We start from the raw sequence: 18,116 nt of genomic DNA, 5'->3' as shown, positions 1-18,116 counted from the left end.
TGCTTTGGCATAAGGGCCCATGACATAGCCCACAGATTGATAAGTGAACCTATTCTTTGTATCAAATGAGTTATTGAAGCTGGGAATAAATATTTTAGGGCATGGCTTGCATTATGCTGCAGTGACTTGCAACAAAACAATAAAAACAAAACACTGATATTATGGAAATTAACCAAGATCTGGAGTTTAGAATACAGCACTGTGAATCAGTCAGCATCCCAAACAGTGGCAAGTAGAACTGAGTTTAAGAGCAGTTGAGTGCAAATTGGACTGAAGAGCAAGTTCTGCTACTGTCATGCAGTATGCTTAAGCCATGGAATGTCTTCCTCATTCCACTCCTGGGAAAGTTAGTTAACCTTTCCAAGCCTCCAGCTCTTCACCTGTGAAATGAGTATAATACCTACCAGTAGGGGTTTGGTGAGGATTACAAAGATAGTGTCTGTACGGTCCCAGGCACATAACAAAGGCTCAGTGAATGGCTAAGACGTACTCAGAGGAAAAGACTACTCAGAGGAGCATGACAGGCCCTGCAAACCACTGCACAGATGTGCTGACATCCCCCAGTTTTGTAAGTGAGGCAGAATCTCAGGTCAACATTTGGGTCTCCCAAACACACACACACACATTTTCGCACATATACACGCATATACTTCAAGGTATACCCTGTAATATTGACAGTGTGGAGATTCAGGTGTTTCTCGCTCCATTGTTTCTTTGCTGATTCTTGCCCACTCCACAAAATCTGTGTTAAAGGTGAGGGCTTTCCCCAAACCTAATTTTCTGTCTCCTTGGATTGGGTGAGACATGTCTTCTGCTTTTCTCCTAAAGTTTTAGTCACAGGGCTGATTGAGTAAGGAGTTGATCATGTTGGGTCTCAATTCTGCCTTTTGACTGCTACTGCAGTAGCTCCTGCAGTAGAGACTCCACCAGAAGCCACTCCTGAGCCTTCAAGTCCTTGCCCCTCTATGAGCTTCATGATTCGGTTTCTCCCCTCTGTGGAGACTGTGGGGTTTTGGGAATATGCAAAGTAATAAAGTTTTCAATATTTCAAAAACTCAAAGAGAAACTGCACTTGTGTTAGCGCGCCTTTGGCCAGTGCCCAGCAACCAACTTTGGCTGAAATGATTCTTTGGATCTGCTATGAGTACTGCTCTGGGTGACCTTGATCCTCTTTAGAAGGTGGGGACCTCATCTTTTAACAAGACTGGGAGCATCCTGCCTTCCCGAGGACCCAAGAGAACCACTCTTGCCTGGAGTCCCTCTTACAGCCCGGGTGGGTCTTGGAGGTCACAAATGCAGACCTACAGCTTTCACTCGCCCAGAAGCACCGCCTGAACGCGTGGTCCCACCCCACTCCCGGGAAGCCCAGCCCCCGACGCCCTGCCAAACTCAGCCTGGCCCGCCTAGCCCACGAACCAGTCCCCGCCCCTCGCCACCGCCCCTTCCGGGCCTCAGGGCTTTCCGAGCGTCCACGCCCCTCCCGCGTGCGGCCCTGTTAGGCCCCGCCCCTCCCGGGGCCCCGCCCCCGCGCCCCCGGTCCAGCCAGCTCGCTCCGGCTCGCTCCGGCCCGGGGCCGCTCCGCCCCACCCCGCCCCCGCCGGCCGGGGTGCTCTAGGTGCCGCGCCGAGACCCTCTGCACCCGTGCGAACATGGCGCTGCAAGCGGTGCGGAGCGTGCGGGCCGCGGTCGGCAGTCTGCGCGCCATCTCGGCACCCAGCGCGCCCTGCTCGCCGCGGCCATGGGGACTGCGGGCGGGTGCCGTCCGGGCACTGCGCACCGGCCCTGCTCTGCTGTCGGGTAAGTGCGGGCGGGCACGTGGGCCGAGCCGGGCTGCCTTGGGGGAAAGGGGCTGGGCCTTGATCCTTACCTCGGGTCCTCGGCCGCGGGCCGCCCGGGTCCAGCGAGGCGACCTCTGTGCGCGCTTTTTGTTGCTGGGATCCCGTGTTGCGGGGCCTTGCTATCTCCCTGAGCTGCTTGGACAGCCCCGCAGCCTTTGTCCTGCGTGTTGGAAGCCGGGGCGAGGGGGCGGGGAGACTGAAAACACGCGCGGCCGCCGTGTCCGGGGCGGTTCTGGCAGGAGCGTCGGCCGCTCGCTGCTGCAGACACGAGCAAGGTCGCTGAACTCCTTCGTGACCTTAGGTTCCTCGCATTTGTGAGCATCGTGCACCCTAAGAGTGAGGACAAGTAATAGGCTTTACTTTGCTATACATATCGTCACTGTAAATTCTGAAGTAAAAGTAAAGCAAGAGCATTCATTGAAACTTAAAGAACTGGGTCTAGTTTTACCAGCTAAAGCTAGCATAATTTTGCAGACAACTATTTCCTAAAGCAGTGCGATAAAGTCTCCTGGGTTCCACAGAGGACGTTCTGCTAAAGTCTGTATCGTCGCATATAAAGGATAGTCGTGAATGTGTGTTGGGCTGGAACGAGGCCTTACATACACGGGCTTGAAGTAACGGGGAGACTTGCCCGTACATATCTTGGCCATCTGTGCTACTTTAGCGCAAGATAACGCAGAGGGAAACTTGTACTTCACGCACCAATACGTGAGGCACTCTGCACCTCTTCGCCAACTCTGGCTTCTTACTCGGAGCACAGGCCTGGTGGCTGTTGTCTCATTAAGTTTGTTGTTTTAGAAACCTGTTTGGGACTGGAAGAGTTGGTAAATTTAGTTCAAAGTCAAGCATAACGAAGCTTACTTATCTCTTCCCCACTCCCCACCGTAATCTCTCAGATCTTTTGGTGGTACATCAGTACATTACTAATTTGAATATAAGGGAAAAGCATTTCTCAGATAGTTGACTTTCAAGCCTATATTTTTTTGGTTAGTTCAGTATTACTTTTTTGCATTGTCCTGTTAACTAGTTAAATATTGCCCAAGATATCAATAGCCATGATCTGGTTGAACACCTGAGTTTTCAATACTAGAGACTGAGTTGCAAATTTTGACACTTCGTCTCTAGGGGATCTTGGGTGGTCACTTCTGTTTCCCTCGCTGGAAAAATGGAAATGATAATCCCTACTTTACAGACTTATTGGATGAAATGAAACAGTGTTTAACTGCTGTACATATAGTCTGATACATAGTACTTGATAATGTTACTTATTAAATATTAGTGTATAGAATCAAATAGCAGAAAATTGATCAAATGTTAGTGTATTTGATTCACTGACTTTGAAAGGGGAAAAATGCAAAGTTCTCATAAATTACTCAAAACACTTTATTTTCTGGGGGCTGAAACCCATTGTTTTCAAGACTCAGAAGAAAGTAACTATTTACCTAATCTCCTGTTCACTTTTTTCCCCATTGGGGTTAAAGGAGAATTGTACCAATCATTGTTTTTAGCCTAAACTGAGTGGCCTGGTATAAAGACTTAATGGCCTTTGAGGCCAACAGGACCTGGGTGCATTTAGCTTAGCAATGTTGCTGCCTTTTCCTCTAAACTGGTTGTTCAGTTGCTAAAATTGAATGTTGAGTACTCTAGTTCCTCAAGATTATCTTTACAGTTAGGCAAGATGGCAAGACCAAGGTCAGGAAGTCTCAGAGAAGTCATATTTATGGTTGTCCAGTCCTTTCTATAAAAAGGTGTATTAGTTTAAACTGCCAGTTCTAGAGTTGTCACAGAATGTTAGGGAGAATTGAGTGCTGTAGCCAGATAACTATATACTAGATATTTTACTCAGAATCCTCTTAACAGTTTAAAATATTACTTCCCTCCAACTTTTGAGTGCTTACTATATGCCAAGGACAGTGTTTAGAACTGGGGCTACAAATGCAATAAACCCTGCTCTTGCTTGCTTTGTGCTTGGTCTACTCCCGGGGGAAGGTGACAGAAGGACTGCATCTGTAGCATGTTAAGTGCCGTGAATGTGTTGGGGGGAGAGGTGCAGAGTGCTGGCGGAGCAGGCTGGACAGCCCAGGAACCCAGGCTTGGAGAGCTAGATAAGGCTGCTGGCAGGAAGAGTTTCTAAGCTGAGATCTGAAAGTCAAGAAAAGGCAGTGGGGAGAGTGGGTTGCAGTCAGAACACTAAGTACAAACAAACCTTAACCTTAGGGAAACATCGAATTGACTTGAAGCATTCAGTAATTTGAAGTGGAGCGAAGCAACTGACTTTGTGAGATTTTGCAACCTCTTCCACTGAGGAGTATGATATTCAAGTTATTTAATGATGGGGTGGAAATTAATACTTTTTATTTACATTCTGCTATGTATCAGAGCTGTGTAATCAAGAGAGTTTAATGTTTTAAGTACAGTTATCTTTTGGGTTGTGGTAAGAGTGAACTAGCAATACTTCTTTTAAAACAGTATTGAGATTAATGAGCCATTTTCATATTAATTTCTGTACTTTTGGAAAACAGCCTCATTTCAGAATGTGGTATATATTTAAGAAGATATGCTTTATAAAAAATTTTATTCTTCTAAGCAAGTACTATTAATTCCTATGTAATTTTTTTCACATCACTCAAATTTTGGTAGGTCTTTGTTCCAGGAATCCTTGAGTAGTTAGACTATCTTTGTGTTTGAAAAGAAGCAGGTTATAAAGCCAAGGGCTAGCCTGTCTAGTGAATGTTGAGCAGAGCTTGCCTTTCTACGGGTTAATGTCGTAACTCTGAGGTGACAACTGAGTTCTGATGGTATAATTTGCTTCTCATAATGATGGTAGCCAGTTATTCAAGGGCTGACTTGAATTCAGTTAAAGTAGAATCAAGAACTTAGTCAAGTTATAATTGTTCAAGGTCAGTTTTATTCCTGACACAGCTCTACCTAAAGAAGCACATTATTTTTTAGGTTAAATCATTTATGAGCAGTCTTTATGCTCCCAAAACTTCATCACTCTTTCTTCAGAGGGACAGACTTCTTTCTGCAAGACAGACCAGTAATCGATAGGTATACATTTGAAATGTGCTCCAGTATTTGTGTGTATGATTTAGACTGAGTAATGTTCAGTACAAATAATCAAATTGCCAGAAGATCCACAGGTGTTCACATCAAGCCATCTTTGCCTAAATAATACCACTGTTGAGATGTCTCTTTTCACATGATCTGTTTTGTCCTGGGCAGTATACTGTTGAATGACAATGTCAATAAGTCAAACATATACTGGGAAGGCCTTGCCTTTTGATAGCATTGATATGAAAAAAAAATTAAAGAAGTGATGCCACTGCTTTTCTGAAATATTGGTCTTTATTTTAGTGCGGAAATTCACAGAAAAACACGAATGGGTAACAACAGAAAACGGTGTTGGAACAGTGGGAATCAGCAATTTTGCACAGGTACTGGATTGTCTTGAAATATTTAAAACAGTCTGCCCTCACCTAAATTAGATTGTCTTTATATTTTAAAAATTGTTTATTCTGCCCTTTAGTATCTTGGGCCCTTTAAAGGCTCTTAGAAGAACATGTTATAGGTGGAAAAAGGAAAACACAGGAAAATGTACAGTGTTTTAAGAGATTAAAAGGTTAACAGTTAAAAAATAAATTCAAGAGAAATGTTTGTTTCACATTGGGGCAGTTAAGGAAAGCAGCAGAGCAAGCAAAAGGGCTGGAGTGTTAGTGTTTTGTGGATAATAGTGATATACACATGACCTGGGGACTTGAAGAGGGAACACCTGGAATGGCACAGATTATACAAAGATAAACTTTTTATTTAGAGTTTATCTCAACTAATCCACTATTGCCACTGAGCCTCTAGTTTGATATTGTGTAAAGAAAACTAGAAGCCAAATAGCGATATGGATCAGTGACTTTTCAACTGGACCTCTGGGTGGGGTGGGGAGATGAGGGGGCAGGGGATATTAACTGATGGGAGGATATGGTATTCCTCAGAAATGCTGGGATCTCATGTACTGAGAATCAATGACAGCTGTATCTTTGTGGGCATATCTGTGTACCTGAGGCCCAGTACAGAATGCTCTGTGAAATACTCTATAAATATTGTCCTCCTCTCCTCAAGTTTATGAGGGGAAATCATTTAACATGGAAAACGACATGCAAAACAATATGTGATGGATGACCTGAGTCGTACAAGGGGTTGTAACCCACTCACTTGATGGAGAGATCAATATTGATTAGTCAGCAAATGCAATAGGAGAAAGGTCTTCAGTAAAATTGCAGAAGTGGAGAAGCACAAAGTGTGTTTGTTCTTAAAGGAGCTAGTCATCTTTTCGGGGGCATATGGTTGGTGACAAGGGTCACTGCCACCTGTAGGCCAGCTGATGGCATGTTTTCTTGCAAGTCCTGAGGTAAGAATAATTTTGCATTTTTAAAGGGTTATAAGAAAAAACAGAGAATTTGACCCTTCAAGTGTAAAGTATATACTATTTGAATTAAAGGGATTAAGTGTTTGGCTTGTTCCTAATTACTAGGTTTAATTTGATTTCTTAGAGATTGTTTTTGTTTTTGTTTTTTAAAGGAAGCTTTGGGAGATGTTGTTTACTGTAGTCTGCCTGAAGTTGGGACAAAGTTGAACAAACAAGGTGAGTGTTTTTCTCATCTTGGTGTGTCATGATTCATGCCATGAGTTTTCTTTATCTTGAGTAATAATTTGTCTGTGTCCTATTGCCATCCCTAGCTGTAAGGAATGATGATAAGGAGAATAGTGAACATTTTCATATTTTATAATGGAAGGTAGGAAGTAGAGGGAAATGGCTTTTAGCACCATCCCTGCCACACATTGATGCATTAGTGATATAATATAGCTGAAGTCTCTTAAGTTTAAAAAATAAAATCTGCTTTTCTTTGGAGGCAGTAAAGTATATCAGAACATGAGCTCGTGAATCAGAATCTGGTTTTAAATCCAGGTCCCTCAACATATCAGCTGTGTGATTTGGGGGAAATTACTTAATCTCATCTGTGAGTTAGCATAATAATAACTGCCTCATATAGTGGTTGTAAAGATTAAATGAAATTAGCATAATATCCAGCATAAGATTTGTTGTTGTTTAGTCACTAAGTTGTGTCCAACTCTTTTGTAACCCTTTGGACTGTGGCCCACCAGGCTCCTCTGTCCATGGGATTTTCCAGGCAAGAATCTTGGAGTGAGTTGCCATTTTCTCCCCTTCCTGACCCAGGCATGGAACTCATGTCTCTTGCATTGGCAGGTGGATTCTTTACCACGGAGATTAGTACTTGATAAATGTCAAGCAGTGGAACCACATGTATTATTATTCATGGGCTCCTTGACATATATAAGACAGTGCTAGAGAATTTAAGTATCTGTTTTCTAAATATCTTTGACAATATTGGCCATATCTTTTTCTGCTTAAACTTTCCCTATCACTTATCTTGTTTAAACTTTCTTTTTATCTGTACATCAGTTGTTTTCTTTTTTATGCTTAATTTTAAAATTTCCATTAATAAAAATACGTTGAGTAACCTCCTTAAACTAATGAATGCTTTAAACTTTCTGCCAAAGGTGTTTTTTAAATTGATGTGAAATTTACATATGGTGAAAATGCCCAGATCTAGATCTTAACTAGATCTAGGCCTTAACTGTATAACCAAAGAGTTTTGACAAACGATAATCTCTTCTCTGATTTCTGTCACCATAGATTACTTCTGCCTATTCTTTAACTTCATTTAAAAGGAATTGGACAATATTATGCCTGGCTTCTTTTGTCTACTGTCATGAGTATGAGATATATTCATATTAAGTGCTCAGTAATTTGCTTTTTATGCCAGAGGTATCCCGTTGTGTTTGCTGAAGTGGTTATACCATTTGTATTCTCACCAACAGTATCAGAGTTTCATGTACAACATATCTCATTGTGGCTTTAACATGCATTTCCCTAGTGACAGATTATTCACCTTTCCATGTGCTTTTTGCCACTCACATCTTTGTGAAGTTTCAAGTCTAATTTATCTTTTTTACCATTGATTTTAGGCATCTTTTATAAATTCTAGATACAGAACCTTTTTCAGATATGTATTTTATGAATATTTTGTCATATTTATGTATAAAACATTGTGTCTTCTCTAAGATATCTTTGTCTATCTTCATAGTTCCCAGGTTATATACCCCAGTAACATGAGGTGCTGTGGGATATTTTTAATTTTTAACATCTGTTGGACACAGCACAAACTAAGAATCAGTGAAGTTAACAATTTCAATTTTGGATCTTACTCTATTACTTTGGGTAATGTATCTTTGAAGCAAGTACTACACGTTGGTGTGGAGCATGAAGTTGGGCATTGGTTGATATGACCTGATTCCCTGATGGAGAACTTACACAATATGCAGCAGACACATGTATATCTGTAAATTGTAATTAAGAATGAAAATTCTATTTGTTCAATTTCTGTATTTTTTTTAAACTGCTCAATTGTTAGGATGTAAAAACTTTCTAGGTAGTTTGGACCTGATCTCTTAATAAACTGAAATGTTAGGTATTTGTTTTGGTCTAGCGATTACCACAAAATCACCATCAAGGGCACTGTGAACTGAGAAAGGGTACGGTATGGGCAACTCAGGTCCATACCAAGGTTCACAGAGATTGAACATTTCATTTTTAGGTATATTTAGCTGTGGGATTTTTCACAGATGCCTACTATCAGATGAAGTAGTTCCCTTCTATATCTAGTTTGCTGAGATTATCATTTGTGGATGTTGAATTTTTGTTGAATTTTCTCCATATGTTGACATGATTGAAGGGTTTTTCTTGTTAATGTGATGAATGATGATTCATTTTTGAGTATTAAACATTCATTTTGACTGTTTAACCAACCTTGGATTCCTAGTAGTCATTGTATAAGAATTGTTTCTTTCAAATGTACTGTTGAATTTGATTTGCTGTTTTTTACATTATGTTCATGAGAGATACTGGTATTTTCTTAAAATGGCTGTGTCAAATTTTGGAATCTGTTCTATTTGCCACATAGAATAAGTTTAGAAATTTCTAACTTATTTTCCACCTCTTTTTCTGAAAGAATGTGCATCAGTCTTGCTAGCTCTTAACCAATTTTATCAATCTCTTGAAAGAATTTCTACTATGCTAAATTTTCTACTTTCCATTTATTTTTTCATAGCTTTATTTTCTTCCTCCAACTTAATGTTTTCTTGCTTCTGGGAATTTGTGGATTTGTTGGTTTCCATGGTTTTTCTTAAATTGATTTTTTATCTATACTGTAAAATGCTGTCTCCCTTGGGATGAGTGGCAGCTAAAGTCTAGTTTGATTCTTCGTTGTTGTTGTGCTGGGTATTCATTGCTGCAAGAGCTTTTGTCTAGTTGTGGGGAGCAGGGGCTGTTCTTTAGCTGGAGCACAGGGGCTTCTCATTCAGTGGCTTCTCTTGTTGCGAAGCATGAGCTCTAGGTGTGTGGGCTTCAGTAGTTGTGGCTCATGGGCTCAGTAGTTGCAGCACACAGGCTTAGTTGCTCCACAGCATGTGGGAGCCTTTCTGGATCAGGGATTGAACCCATGACCCCTGCATGTGGATTCTTAACCACTGGACCACCAGGGAAGTCCCTAAAAATAATTTTTTTAAAATAAGAATCAAAAGTGTCATCGCTTCCTTTGAATGCTGCCTCTTCTCTATAAACTGCCTTCTTTTGTTCATTTTCTAGTATCTTTAGAAGCCAGGTCATTGATTTTAAGATGTTATTTTTAAATAAAACCTCAAGACATTACTATTACCTCTGTTTCATTGAGTACACTAAAGGCTTTGACTGTGTGGATCATAACAAACTGTGAAAAGCTCTTAAAGAGATGGTGATACCATACCATCTTATCTGTCTCCTCAGAAACCTGTATGCAGGTCAAGAAGCAACAGTAAGAACCCTGTATGGAACAACTGATTGGTTCAAGATTGAGAAAGGAGTAGGACAGGGCTGGCTACTAGCACTCTGTTTGTCTAACCAACCTATACACTGAGCACATCATGAGAAATGCTGGGCTGGATGAGTTACAAGCTGGCATCAAGATAGGTGGGAAAGGGACTTCCCTGGTGGTCTAGTGTCTAAGACTCTGTGCCCCCCAATGCAGGGGACCTGGGTCCGATCCCTGGTCAAGTACACTAGATCCCATATGCTACAACTAAGAGCCTGCATGCCGCAACTAAAGATCCTGTGTATCGCAACTAACACCCAGTGCAGTCAAAAAAAAAAAAAAAAGATGGGAGAAACATCAACCTCAGATATGCAGATGATACCACAGAAAGGTATGTACCACTAAATGGCAGAAAGTAAAGAACTAAAGAGCTTCTTGGTGACAGTGAAGGAGGAAAGTGAAAAAGCTGACTTGAAGCTCAACACTGAAAACTAAGATCATGGCATCTGGTCCCATTACTTCATGTCAAATAGAAGGGGAAAAGGTGGAAGTAGTGACAGATTTCTTCTTCTTGGGCTCTAAAAATCACTGCAGATGGTGACTGCAGCCATGAAATCAGAAGACAATTGCTTCTTGGCAGGAATAGCGATGACAAACCTATACAGTGTGTTGAAAAGCAAAGTCATTACTCTGCCAACAAAGCTCTGTACAGTCAAGGCTGTGGTCTTCCTAGTGGTCACGTAAGGTTGTCAGAGCTGGACTGTAAAGAAGGCAGAGCGCCAGAGAATTGATGCCTTCAAACTATGGTGCTGGAGAAGGCTCCTGAAAGTCCCTTGGACAGCAAGGAGATCAAACCAGTCAATCTTGAGGGAAATCATCAACCCTGAATACTGATTGGAAGAACTGATGCTGAAGCTAAAGCTTCAGTATTTTGATCATCTGATCCAAAGAGCTGACTCAATAGAAAAGACCCTGATGCTGGGAAGGATTGAGGGCAGAAGAATAGGGTGTCAGAGGATGAGATGTCTGGATGGCATCATGGATGTAATGGACATGAAGTCGGGCAAACTTCAGGAGATGGTGAGGGACAGGGAGGCTTGGTGCACTGCAGTCCATGGGATTGCAAAGAGTCGGACATGACAGGGTGACTGAACAAAAGATTTTTTTTCCTTCTAAGCACTACTTTAGCTCTACCCCTACAAACTGGTATGTTATATTCACATTCAGTTCAGATCCATTTTAGATGGTCTTTCTTCATGTTCATTGATCCTTTCTTCTGTATCCAGTCGACTATTAGTGCCATCTAGTGAGTATTTTTAGATAGGCTTTCCAGTTCTAGAATGTCCATTTTTTTAATTATTAGTTTTTTGGAGGTATTCCCCCAAACATTCACTCACTGTGATTTTATAACAGCTATTTTGAGATTCTCTGCTAATTCCAATATGTGGGTCTGTGGAACATTTTGAGATCTTTATATTGACTACTTTTCCACTTTGGCAGGCCCATACTCAATCCTCTGACCCCTTGAGCAAATAAGACTATGGTTTTCTACTTGTGTTCTAGTTACACTATGCTGTTTGGATGGGGCAATGTTGTCAGGCTACAAATTGTATAAGTGAAGATCTCACATGACAAAACCTATGGTTTTTTTTTTTTTTTTTTTTTTAAACCTATGGTTTTATTTAAAGATCTTTAGATCTTTTTATGACTATAGAGGTGATCACTTTTCTCTGTTTTGTATTTTGGGATCACTAACTTTTGACATTTAATATTTTCTTTAATTTTCTCAATTTAGAGGAGTTTGGTGCTTTGGAAAGTGTGAAAGCTGCTAGTGAACTCTATTCCCCTCTATCAGGAGAAGTAACTGAAATTAATACAGCTCTAGCAGAAAATCCAGGACTTGTCAACAAGTCTTGTTATGAAGATGGTAAGTTGGAAATTTTTAAGGATTGTTTGCTGCAGTTAACATTTAATCTAGACTATAAAGCAATCTTTAACTGATTGTGATTTCTTTTTGTACTTCTTAGTATTATAATAGATATTCTGCTTTAAAAAGGAAAAACACAGGTTAGGTTATGTTTTAGACCTCTGTCAATAAAAGCATTGCCTAATTTTATAGGGTTCTTAGTATTGTAATTGTAGATTCATTGTAAATACTTCAAAGTACTTACCTCTTCAGTCATAAAGCATCTAATCACATTTTGTGATAAAGGTGGTAACAATATTTATTGCATTCAGTTTTCTGATATCTTCGTCTTCCTAATAACGTGGTAAAGTAAACTAGTAGCAGTTTTTTCCCTTTCGTAGATGAAATTCTCAAAGGATTTCTTTGGTAAGGTCAAACAGCCAATAAAATGCAAAATTAGCATTAAGTTGTAGTTTTCTATTTCCTATCAGCTACTTCTCTCTTCTAATGCTTTCTAATGCCATTAATTTAGTAGTTACAGTGTTGGTATTCCTTATTTATATACCTGTATATTTGGATCCCTGTGTAAAGTTGTTAATGCTTATTAACTACAACCTAAGATTTCTTAATCTGTGATGGTACAATTTCTTCTGGTTCTTTTCAGTTACTATATGTAAGGAATATTAATTTAATTCTTAAGGTTAAAATTTATGTAAAGAATACTAGATTAATTTTGAGGCAGTCAATTTAATTTTTGAATGAATTTGACTTTCTCTTTTAAAAGGTGATTTGGAATGTACGATACTTTTTTTGGTTGCAGGTTGGCTGATCAAGATGACATTCAGTAACCCTTCAGAACTAGATGAACTAATGAGTGAAGAAGCATATGAAAAATACATAAAATCTATTGAGGAATGAAAATGGAACCCCTAAATAAATTACTTTGAAACAACTTAATCTAGCATAGTTGTCTTAAATTAGTGGTGGATAGATATTTAAAAAGCAACTTTTAGCAAAAGAAACTACTTGTAACAATGTTTCCTGAAGAAAATACCCCTTAACTTTCTAATGCCTTCAGATAAACACTGTGTATCTTTTCCACAGCATCCTGTGATTTTTAGGCTAGGCTCCAGTTATAATATTCAGAATTCCTGAAATTATCTCTGATAAAACTAATTATAAAAATTATGTAATTCAAGGATAACATGGTTATCTTATACCTTATATGACATTGTAACTTGCTTACAGCTATCCTTGGATTTGGGTCAAAATGATCTTCCCACTAGAAATAACTCCCAGTGGAGAAAAGTTTGTTAGTTGTATAATGTCCAGTGAAGAATATTACTGTCTTAATTTTGCAATATACTGTGTTTGCTGGTGCTATTTTTATACAGTGAAGCAACAGCCTTGCAGGAGAATAAACAATTTAATAATAAAATATTCAACTTCTTAATCATGTATTTTGTTCTGCTGTTAATATTTCATAGTATGTTTCCTGGTATTTATAAAGATGCTAATTTTAACTTATGGGAAGTCTTTTTTTTTTTTTTTAAAGGAAATTTAAGTCATGACAATGAGAAAGTTCCAAGAAAATGTTTCCTTTTAGTCACAAATCTGGCTTTTCTTAAGCAAAGATCTAATTGCCCAATAACATCAAGTACTATTTTTTTATCATCTTTAATGTACTGAAAAAGAAATCACTGACCTTGTTTTTCCGTCATGCTAAATTAGAAGATTGGAGTAGAAACAAGAAAAGGTGAAATTGTGACCAGTCTAGCACATGACAACCTTAAGAAAGCTAAGCCACATAAGTAATGGGAATAGAAGTGGACACAGTGAAACTTGTGGCCAACATAGTATACAGCAAGAACAAACTCTTCTATCATTTTCCCAAAACTGGAGAAGGGAAGTATTTAGGCATTACTATCTTCTGGTAAATAAAGAGCAAACATGAGACCCTAGAGTATGTAGATAGGTAAGTAACATACAAGCCTTTCCTGTTCTTCTGCAAAATGAATGCTTCTTTCCAGGACTGAGCCAGTAGCCCTATCACTGCTGAACTGTCTGTTAATAATCTGACTATTTGCTTTGGAAGTAGAAAGGGATGAGTAATAATTGCTCATCTTAGTCTAAATAATTAAATTTTATTTTAAAGGTGCTCTCATGCATTACCTTCTTTGGTCTTTACGATAGAGCTCGGTAGGGCATATCCATAACTACTGCCATTTCACAGATGAGGTGATGGAAAGGATAAGAGCTGGGAAGTTATGGTTAGGGTTTTCACATTTCCTGATTCACTATCAGTTCCTTAGCAAATGTATGTTACTATAAAAAGACAAGGGAATTCCCTGGAGAGCAAGTGGTTAGGACTCTCACTATGCAATGAAAGTTAGGCACTTTCATTGCTGGGGCCCAGGTTCAATCCCTGGTTGGGGAACTAAGACCACACAAGATGTGTGACATAGCCAAATATATATATTTAAATGGGAATCTAGTCAACGCTATGGTTTTTCCAGCAGTAATGTATGGATGTAAGACTTGGACCGTAAAGAAAGCTAAGTGCTGAAGAACTGTGATGTTGGAGAAGATTCTTGAGAGAGTCCCTTGGACTGCAAGGAGATCAAACCAGTCAATCCTAAAGGAAATCAGTCCTGAATATTCACTGGAAGGACTGATGCTGATGCTCTAATACTTTAGACACATGATGCGAAGAACTGACTCACTGGAAAAAACCCTGATGCTGGGAAAGATTGAAGGCAGAAGGAGAAGGGGGCAACAGAGGATGAGATGGTTGGATGGCATCACTGACTCAAAGGACATGAGTTTGAGCAAGCTCCAAGAGTTGGTGATGGACAGGGAAGCCTGGTGTGCTGCAGTGCATGGGGTTGAAAGAGTTGGGACACAGCTGAATGACTGAACTGAATTGGGAGTCTGATGGGGGAAGGGGATGGGATCAAAAACAACTATCACAACTTGTTCTTTCACAGTTTAGAATATAGAGCCAATTCAATCCTCTTTTCTGTTACAGTGCTGCTGAAAATAATAGTTGTTGAATGGCCCTTCAAGTGGACTAAACAAAGAATTCAGTTTCTCAGACCTCATTCCTTTGAATCATTTTGGTCTTAATAGAGAAGCTTAATACATGTTTTGAATAATGCTCTCTAAATAAAACTCAAGAAATGGAACAGGAAACCCTGAGGGTTAAATTTCTTTTTTTTTTCATTTCCCCAAAGTTGACAGCTTTAAGTTTTAATAAAGAAACCACTAGAGGGCTCTCTATAAGCATGCTAGTACGAAAATGAGGCTGGTACTTCAGATCACCGCAGCATAATCAACTTCTGAATTTTTCTGAATTTCTGCAGCTTTTGGGCTGCTAAAATGTCAAGGTACCACCCACTTTCAGTTTTTAAAAATATGCTAAGTATATAACTGCCTTATTACTCAACAATCACTGTATTATTTCAGACCTAACCATACATCTGTATTTGTGATGAACTTCTTTCCTACCATAAACATGGTTTTACTATTGACTACTTCCTACACCGCTTTTTTTTTAATTTTTTTTGTTTGTTTTTTTCTTTTCTTTCTTTTCTTTTTTTTATTTTTCAGTGGGTTTTGTCATACGTTGATATGAATTAGCCATAGAGTTACACGTATTCCCCATCCCGATCCCCACTCCCACCTCCCTCTCCACCCGATTCCTCTGGGTCTTCCCAGCCCACCAGGCCCAAGCACTTGACTCATGCATCCCACCTGGGCTAGTGATCTGTTTCACCATAGATAATATACATGCTGTTCTTTCGAAACATCCCACCCTCACCTTCTCCCACAGAGTTCAAAACTGTTCTGTACTTTTGTGTCTCTTTTTCTGTTTTGCATATAGGGTTATCGTTACCATCTTTCTAAATTCCATATATTTGTGTTAGTATACTGTAATGTTCTTTATCTTTCTGGCTTACTTCACTCTGTATAATGGGCTCCAGTTTCATCCATCTCATTAGAACTGATTCAAATGAATTCTTTTTAACGGCTGAGTAATATTCCATGGTGTATATGTACCACAGCTTCCTTATCCATTCATCTGCTGATGGGCATCTAGGTTGCTTCCATGTCCTGGCTACTATAAACAGTGCTGCGATGAACATTGGGGTGCACGTGTCTCTTTCAGATCTGGATTCCTCAGTGTGTATGCCCAGAAGTGGTATTGCTGGGTCATATGGCAGTTCTATTTCCAGTTTTTTAAGAAATCTCCACACTGTTTTCCATAGTGGCTGTACTAGTTTGCATTCCCACCAACAGTGTAAGAGGGTTCCCTTTTCTCCACACCCTATCCAGCATTTATTGCTTATAGACTTTTGGATAGCAGCCATCCTGACTGGTGTGTAATGGTACCTCATTGTGGTTTTGATTTGCGTTTCTCTGATAATGCGTGATGTTGAGCATCTTTTCATGTGTTTGTTAGCCATCTGTATGTCTTCTTTGGAGAAATGTCTGTTTAGTTCTTTGGCCCATTTTTTGATTGGGTCATTTATTTTTCTGGAATTGAGCTTCAGGAGTTGCTTGTATATTCTTGAGATTAATCCTTTGTCTGTTTCCTCATTTGCTATTATTTTCTCCCAATCTGAGGGCTGTCTTTTCACCTTATAGTTTCCTTTGTTGTGCAAAAGCTTTTAATTTTCATTAGGTCCCATTTGTTTAGTTTTGCTTTTATTTCCAATATTCTGGGAGGTGGGTCATAGAAGATCCTGCTGTGATTTATGTCGGAGAGTGTTTTGCCTATGTTCTCCTCTAGGAGTTTTATAGTTTCTGGTCTTACATTTAGATCTTTAATCCATGTTGAGTTTATTTTTGTGTATGGTGTTAGAAAGTGTTCTAGTTTCATTCTTTTACAAGTGGTTGACCAGTTTTCCCAGCACCACGTGTTAAAGAGATTGTCTTTTTTCCATTGTATATCCTTGCCTCCTTTGTCAAAGATAAGGTGTCCATAGGCTTGTGGATTTATCTCTGGGCTTTCTATTCTGTTCCATTGATCTATATTTCTGTCTTTGTGCCAGTACCATACTGTCTTGATGACTGTGGCTTTGTAGTAGAGTCTGAAGTCAGGCAGGTTGATTCCTCCAGTTCCATTCTTCTTTCTCAAGATTACTTTGGCTATTCGAGGTTTTTTGTATTTCCATACAAATTGTGAAATTATTTGTTCTAGTTCTGTGAAAAATACCGTTGGTAGCTTGATAGGGATTGCATTGAATCTATAGATTGCTTTGGGTAGAATAGCCATTTTGACAATATTGATTCTTCCAATCCATGAACACGGTATGTTTCTCCATCTGTTTGTGTCCTCTTTGATTTCTTTCATCAGTGTTTTATAGTTTTCTATGTATAAGTCTTTCATTTCTTTAGGTAGATATACTCCTAAGTACTTTATTCTTTTTGTTGCAATGGCCTCCACTGCTTTTTAAGTGGACTTTTTTAGGGTAGATTTAGGTTCAAAACTGAGCAGAAAGTTTCTGTACACCTCCTGCCACCATTTTGGTGTTTTTTTAAAACACCCCTTTGCCAACTCTGAGATCTTATTCTACAAGAACTTTTGTATCTTGATTCCATTTCTACTTTGGCATTTTATAAACATGACTAGCTAAACACACTTGTCCATTTATGTTTCTGCTCAGTCATGCTATCAAACTTCTACCAAGCCCCTTTAAAAGGGGTATGAAGGCACAACTAGTGTGAAGCACATCAGTTGCCACATCTCCCAACTTCCACATGTACTTAGGGCAACGTGTTTTCAGTCAAGACGTTTAATTAACAGTCATTTAATAAATCTTAGTTAAGACATTTGGTATACTTCCCAGAAACTGAGAATGTAGCTTTAATGACTGGGGTAACAAATCCTGCTAGTCAGGTGGTTTCAAATTTTCTGTTTTCAACAGAACTGAAGGAGGTCCTTCCTAACCAAACTGTCCACTGAAGTTAAGAGACACTGCAATGACAAAATCCCTTTCATGTGTGTCTTCCTATGAACAAGTTATTTCACTCAGCTTACATCCAAAAATGAATAAAATTGAGACTGAATCTCTCATTCTGGTAATGTGTAATATTTGCCCATAGATACATGAATTGATGAGAGAGGAGGAACAGCCCCATATCTCATTCTGTACACTTTCAGTAACATTATTTTGTTTATTATTTGTAAACACAAGGAATACATTCCTATTATTTGCCGAGTGAGTAGAAATAAAGGTGATTATATATCTGAAAACAAATTTAGTTGTTTTAGCTTTACAGTCTTACAAAAATTTTTTAAATTTCATTTTCAAATTGTGTTGTTAGGATGAAATTATGTGGATAAAATAAAAATACAGTTATGAATTTAAGGGGAAAAATCAAAAGAAAATTTTATATTTTTCTTCCACTTTATATAGTTTTTTTCCTTTACAATTTTTTAAA

The 18,116-nt window shown here is 39.1% G+C and overlaps 2 protein-coding genes across 2 annotated transcripts in view; both read left to right on the top strand.

Moving 5' to 3' along the window:
- Positions 1–1,615, top strand: part of LOC136157432 (polycystin-1-like protein 2) — a 107,081-nt gene extending 105,466 nt beyond the window's left edge. Inside the window, exon 44 of the mRNA XM_065919327.1 lies at positions 1,456–1,615. Within this exon, the coding sequence (XP_065775399.1) occupies positions 1,456–1,615 (160 nt within the window). The remainder of the gene's footprint in view (positions 1–1,455) is intronic.
- On the top strand, positions 1,517–13,192 carry GCSH (glycine cleavage system protein H). Its single transcript, XM_065925087.1, has 5 exons — positions 1,517–1,797; positions 5,196–5,275; positions 6,414–6,477; positions 11,559–11,690; positions 12,490–13,192. Exons 1-5 carry the CDS (start codon positions 1,650–1,652, stop codon positions 12,585–12,587), a joined length of 522 nt encoding a protein of 173 aa, XP_065781159.1. The 5' UTR covers positions 1,517–1,649; the 3' UTR covers positions 12,588–13,192.
- Positions 13,193–18,116: the final 4,924 nt, after the last annotated feature.

The sequence above is a fragment of the Muntiacus reevesi genome, chromosome 2, assembly GCF_963930625.1.
Source record: "Muntiacus reevesi chromosome 2, mMunRee1.1, whole genome shotgun sequence".
Taxonomy (NCBI): domain Eukaryota; kingdom Metazoa; phylum Chordata; class Mammalia; order Artiodactyla; family Cervidae; genus Muntiacus; species Muntiacus reevesi.
The sequence above is the reverse complement of the archived record's forward strand: the minus strand, read 5'-3'. Positions and strand labels throughout refer to the sequence as shown.

Coding starts and splice junctions, on each gene's coding strand:
- GCSH (XM_065925087.1), top strand. CDS start 1,650: ATGGCGCTGCAAGCGGTGCGGAGCGTGCGGGCCGCGGTCGGCAGTCTG. Junction 6,478..11,558: donor GACAAAGTTGAACAAACAAG/GTGAGTGTTTTT, acceptor TTCTCAATTTAG/AGGAGTTTGGTGCTTTGGAA. Junction 11,691..12,489: donor CAAGTCTTGTTATGAAGATG/GTAAGTTGGAAA, acceptor TTTTGGTTGCAG/GTTGGCTGATCAAGATGACA.